Source organism: Lutra lutra, chromosome 6 (assembly GCF_902655055.1).
Source record: "Lutra lutra chromosome 6, mLutLut1.2, whole genome shotgun sequence".
NCBI classification, from domain to species: domain Eukaryota; kingdom Metazoa; phylum Chordata; class Mammalia; order Carnivora; family Mustelidae; genus Lutra; species Lutra lutra.
In genome coordinates this window covers 54,493,661-54,499,660 of record NC_062283.1, presented here as the reverse complement: position 1 = coordinate 54,499,660, position 6,000 = coordinate 54,493,661, and the positions used below count along the sequence as shown (strand labels likewise).

General features: G+C 40.9%; 1 protein-coding gene across 1 annotated transcript in view; it reads right to left on the bottom strand.

Moving 5' to 3' along the window:
* Window positions 1–225: 225 nt before the first annotated feature.
* The window catches only part of LOC125102237 (fibrocystin-like), a 53,471-nt gene continuing 47,696 nt past the window's right edge, over window positions 226–6,000 (bottom strand). Inside the window, 2 exon segments of the mRNA XM_047733202.1 lie at window positions 226–1,457; window positions 1,669–3,075. Coding sequence (XP_047589158.1) covers window positions 2,621–3,075 — 455 coding nt within the window. The 3' untranslated portion in view covers window positions 226–1,457; window positions 1,669–2,620.

Below are 6,000 nucleotides of genomic sequence, written 5' to 3'. Positions count from 1 at the left end.
ATTTTTTTTTTAAGATTTTATTTATTTATTTGACAGAGAGCGAGATCACAAGCAGGCAGAGAGGCAGGCAGAGAGAGGAGGAAGCAGGCTCCCCGCTGAGCAAAGAGCCCCATGTGGGGCTCGATCCCCGGACCCTGGAATCACAACCTGAGCCGAAGGCAGAGGCTTTAACCCACTGAGCCACCCAGGCGCCCCTACAAATATTTTTTTACAAATATTTTTGTTTAGTATCTTGAGGGAAACGAATCTACCATGTATAGAAGATCAGAAATGAGAAGCAAGAAGAGTTTCTTTGAAATAACAGAAGAGCATGACACTTTTTAATTATTTATCCAATAAAGAGTAAGCTCTGTCACTGCTGGGAAATATCTTCTGGGCCATCTGCGTTAATGGTCTGAATAAGTTTAAGGGTGGCTGATAGTGGTGCTTTATCTACCGGCTCATCTCCAGACATAAATGAACTAAGAGCTACTGTCTTGGCTTCTAGTATTTACCCAGTTCTCCCATTTTTGAGGAGAAAAAGAGGACTGTCTTAATTATGGGTTAGAAGATTCTGACTAGACTCTGAAATTCTATACCACATATTAGAGCCCTGCAAGTTATTCTGGCTATCTCTGGCTGCTCTTAAGGTCCAAAGAGTCCATTTTGGCCTCCAGGATCCCAAGCATTGTGAAGGGAGCATTAGTTGATTAATTATGGATCAAACTTGCCTTCCAGAAAGATCTGTCTTGTGGTGCATGGAAGATTTGTAAGAGCTAGTAAAGGTTAAAGGAGTAGAAATAACGGCTGATAAATGGCTGGGTAGAGTAAGATGGAACATGAAGTCTGGGTTGACCTCTAGATGTCCAATCAGAGTGCAGTGATGTCATGTGTTATGTTAGGGCAAGCACGAGTAGAAGTCGGTTTTAAGGCTATGTTAGCTTCTCAGTGGCCATAGGATAATCTAGTGGCATAACCCACTGGGATAACCTAGTGTGATAACCTCAGTAGGCAGCTAATTCTATGATGTAGAGCTCAGGAAAGAAATCTGGGCTGGAATTTGTGGTGGTAAAAGAAGTCACCAGAGTGAGAGGGAGAATGTGTAGACAAATCCACAGCAGTAGTGCTAAGACTGCCATCACTTCATAATTCTTGAAAGCCTTAACTTCTGAAATGCTGTTGTACAAAAACATTACAGATCTCTGATGACTCAATGTATATACTAAAGATTGTAAATAAAATAATTTCATAAACCAGGAAACTACAAAAAAAGAGATAAAGGACAGGTTATAGTGGGGACTAATTAAACTAGAAAAGGCATAATTTGCCCAAACCAAGTTATTTTTTTCTTTGTTATATTTTTAAATATTGTTAGTGCCCAAATAGAACACACACACACACGCACACACAAAAGGATTCAGGGAGCCAGTTTGTACCTCCAGAGTAAATTTCTATAGGCCAGATTGCCCGTCAGTGCCCTTCTTTTTTTTTTTTTAAGATTTTATTTATTTACTTGACACAGAGAGAGACTACAAGTAGGCAGAGAGGCAGGCAGAGAGAGGAAGGGAAGCAGGCTCCCTGCTGAGCAGAGAGCCTGATGTGGGGCTCGATCCCAGGATCCTGGGATCATGACCTGAGCCAAAGACAGAGGCCTTAACCCACTGAGCCACCCAGGGACCCATCAATGACCTTCTTAAACACAGATAGCCTGGACTGAAATTTCTTGGAGAACATTACTCTTGATACTTAATCATTATCTCCCTCAGAATCCAATACTGTGTCACAGAGAAAGCTGCCTCCCTCCTTTCAAGGCGGCTTTAAGGTTTGAGATGTCCATAATACATCTAAAGAGTGGATAAAAGGCTGAGAATGTTCCCAAAAACTCTTGGTAGAGCAAGGCATACTTTCCCATTGATGCCTTGAGCCATGATGACTTCCTGCCTGTACCTACTATGGGACTAGTTCCAGAGCATCATTATTTAAAATTCTGCAAAGGAAGCATTTGTTTCCTTTCTCTGTTCTAATTCAAAATAGGGCAGCCTCTGAATCTCTCAGAGATTGGAAAGTCCTGATTTATATTTAGGGAAAACTGAGAACAACTTGTTTCTGGAGATTCTCCTCGCCTCTGCCATCTTTGTTTTACTCCCTTGGAGTGTAAGTCTTTTTGGATTCAGAGCCCAGGACACAATCAGGCTGCTTAAAGTGTCCAGTTTGAAACTGATGAGCACTCTTCAGATGTTTGAATTAGGTGAAACTGCCTTTAGCATCCTTACCCAACTCGACACCAGTTGACCCTTTACTCTGGTCTTCATTAGAACCCCTCACACATAGACTGGAGAGGCTACATTCAATATAATCTCTTCCCTCCTTCACTAGGCAGGTGTACACATTATCTTCTCCAAAAATCAGTGCTCTGAAAAATGAGTTCACTAATAATCTGCTTCGGCCCTTGGTTATCTCTAGTTTCCCCAAATAGTTTTCTTAAATTCAACCCAGCTACTAACAGGAAGAACTGTTTAAAAAAAAATATGTAACTTTGGTCCATGGACAATTGCTTTCTCCAAACTTAACTGTTTTTATATCTTTGTCCTTAATGCAAGTCTCAGCAAAGCCCATGAGCACATCAATTTTCATGTGTCCATCATAGCTGTTTTTGAATAGTTTCCAGGTGTACGGAATGAGGACAGAATGCCTGGGTAGCACCGCAAGAGGCTTTCTTCTCTTGAGAAAGCCCCAAGTGGCCTCTTTCCTGGCTCAACGGGGTCTGCCCCTACATCTGCTCCCTTTCTTGTCTGAGGTCTGGGCAGAGCAGCAATCTCTGATCTTGACCTGCCATTTGGTATCTGACCAACTGCTCTTGGGCCTCCTTCCAGGTCCCAGTCTCTTGAAGGTACACCTGCTGAGCAGGAGAGCCCGGAGCACAGGTGTGACCCTGGGATGTGACACTAGTAATACTGGGAGCAGGTGCAACCACCTCTTCTCGGCGGCCACCCTCTTCTTGGGCAGTGCGACGGCCCACCTTCCTTCGGGACACTCCATTCAGGGACTGGTCAGGGAGCTGGTTCAGCCTGTCCACAATGACCTTCATCTTCATATCTGTGGGAGAAAAGAAGTTAGGGAAGAAATGGATTTAGTTCTCAAATCAGTTAAGGTTAAGAACCCTCACTTGACATACTTCGCATTCCAGAAACGATACTGTCAATTAAAGATTGAGTTGTATCAGTTTATTGATTTACAAATGCCTTTAGAAATATATATTTTAACTAAAAAAAGCCACTGTATCCCATGCCCAATGTATAATTAATATTAATTATCTAATAAAGATTTGATAGGGGCACCTGAGTGGCTCAGTCAGTTGAGCATCCAACTCTTGACCTCAGCTCAGGCCTTGATTTTAGGGTTTTGAGTTCAAGCCCTGCATTAGGTAGGCTTCACTTAATAAACAAAGAAACAAACAAATAAATAAAAAAACTTGATAATATCACTTCCCCCCAAAGAACACTTTTTATGATATGGAAAAGTCAACAAAAATTTCTCCTTGTAAGCACAATGGCTTAAATACAAAAACCAGACTACAGTCAGATCTTACCAAGCAGGCCAACTCACATTTGTATTGAGAAATTTGAGCTCTAGTGGTGCCTGGGTGGCTGTCGGTTAAGGGTCTGCCTTTGGCTCCGGTCATGATCTCAGGGTCCTGGGGTTGAGCCCCACGTTGGGGTCCCTGCTCAGTGGGGTCTACTTCTCCCCCTCCCCCTACTCTCTCTCTCTCTCTCAAATAAATAAATTAATAAAATCTTAAACAAAAAGAAATTTGAGCTCTAAAAGCTAGTCTTACTTAACACTGTGGTTTTTATGACAACGTCACAATTTTATTATCTTTGATTTTATGACATGAATTTAAACATATGTAGAGATAACATAAACATATCAATAAACATGTATCCATATGAGTGTGTCATATCGGGTTGTGTAATAGTGGAAGGAGAGAAGGAACACTAGACTAGAGTCAAAAAACCAGGTTCAAGTCCCCCTTCCTTGCTAGCTGGCTCTGTGACTTTCATCCTGTCTCTTAGCCTCTCTGGACCTCAGTTGTATAATCTCATATTACTCTCAGGTACTACTTTGCAATTTACTAAAATGGTTTTCACTTTAGCAGTCTTATTTTAATTACAGTTTTCTTCCCTTGACATTTCATTTGTATTTTATTTTCCTACTCAACAAAATGAATATTCAACTCAGAAGAGTGCAACATTGGTACTGCCACAGTAAACAGATGATCTGGGTGCTTTTGCCCTAATCTGTCCCAATTCTTTGCAGGATGTATTATATAAGCCATAACACTTCCAGCCTTTAAAATGTGATCATGCCATACGTGAATGAGCTAACTAACCTATCATATCATTGGGTAATACATAAAGATGAACTAGAGCTATATAGAGTTCTACTGATGCAGTCAAGTAAAACCTACTAAAACAGATGTTTATGGTATTAAATATGTAAGAGATGGTCCCTAGAAGCAACATAGCAAAACAGCTAAGAGTACAGGCTGGGAATCAAACAAATGTAGTCAGATTTCCTGTTCGGTGCGGATTGTACTTATTTTCCATGTGTTTCAGTTTCCTCATCTGTACAACAGTTATATTGATGGTACCCACCTCATAGGATTGTTTGAAGGTTAAATAAGATGATTTATGCTAAGAACCACCCAGAATCTACAAAGTGGTAGACTGGATAAAAAATAATCAACATAGGGCACCTGGGTGGCTCAGTGGGTTACAGCCTCTGCCTTTGGCTCAGGTCATGATCCCACGGTCCTGAGATTGAGCCCCACATTGGGCTCCCTGCTCAGCAGGGAGTCTGCTTCCTCTTCTCTCTCTGCCTGCCTCTCCACCTACTTGTGATCTCTCTCTCTGTCAAATAAATAACTAAAATCTTTAAAAAAGTAATCACCATAATTCAAATTGCTAATGCTCGGAGAGTTCTCATCCCTGCCAGGCACTGTTCCTAATGCTTTACATTCATTCACTCACTTAATCTTCATAGCCATCCCAGAAGGCTAGTCCCATTATTGTCCTCATTTTACAGATGGAGAAACAAAGGTACAGAGTGTGGAGTTACTTGCCCTAAGTCACAAAGCCTCCAAATAAAGATACGAGATTTGAACTTAGCTAGCCTGGTCTTTACCATCTAACATAATAACTTAATAGGATTCCATATACATCTCTTTTTTTATTCTGTCTACAGTTTATCTTAATAAAAAATGTACCCTAAATGAATAGCCCTGTAGATATCTTTATCTTACACAGATAGAAACATTATAGAAATTCACATCAAAATGAACAAGCAAGCACCATCAACAAGAGAGACCCCAGATGTCTAACTTGGGATTATCTTTTTCCCCAAGTTTGCTTATATTTTTCCATTCTCATCAATTTTTTAAGTGTCACCTCTTAGATTTGCATTTATTTGCCAAATATCTTGGTTGCTGAAGGTTTGAGACATTTTTCATTCTGAAGTTTCAAAAGTGCCTCAGATTTAATATCTCTAAAGAATGAAGTTGTCGAGTCCTTCTCACATTCTACTCTTTTATTTACCCTCTTTCATTCATGCAATCCCTTTTCAGGTGCTCAGACTAGGTTGTAGGAGCACTCATTTGGAGCCTGTAGAGATTCTTCATTGGAGATCTCATCTATTTTCTCACTGGCTTATTAGTTTCTTTCTCCCTCCCTCCCTCCCTTCCTTCCCTCCCCTTTCTTTCTTTCTTTTATCCTTTTCATTCATTCATTCATTTTCTGAGCGCCTACTATGTGGTAGGCCTAGAAATACAGCAATGAACAAGAAGCAGTCCTACTATCATGTGTTTATGCTCTAGTAGTGGAGACAGACCTAAATCAGAAAATGCACAGAGCTTATATTAGGTCCTATGATAACAAACGTCCTGGGAACATGTCCCCTGCTCTCCAGGGGCTCTGGGAAACAGACCTCTAAGCTGATGAAGGTGAGAGCCTTATAGTGAGTGTG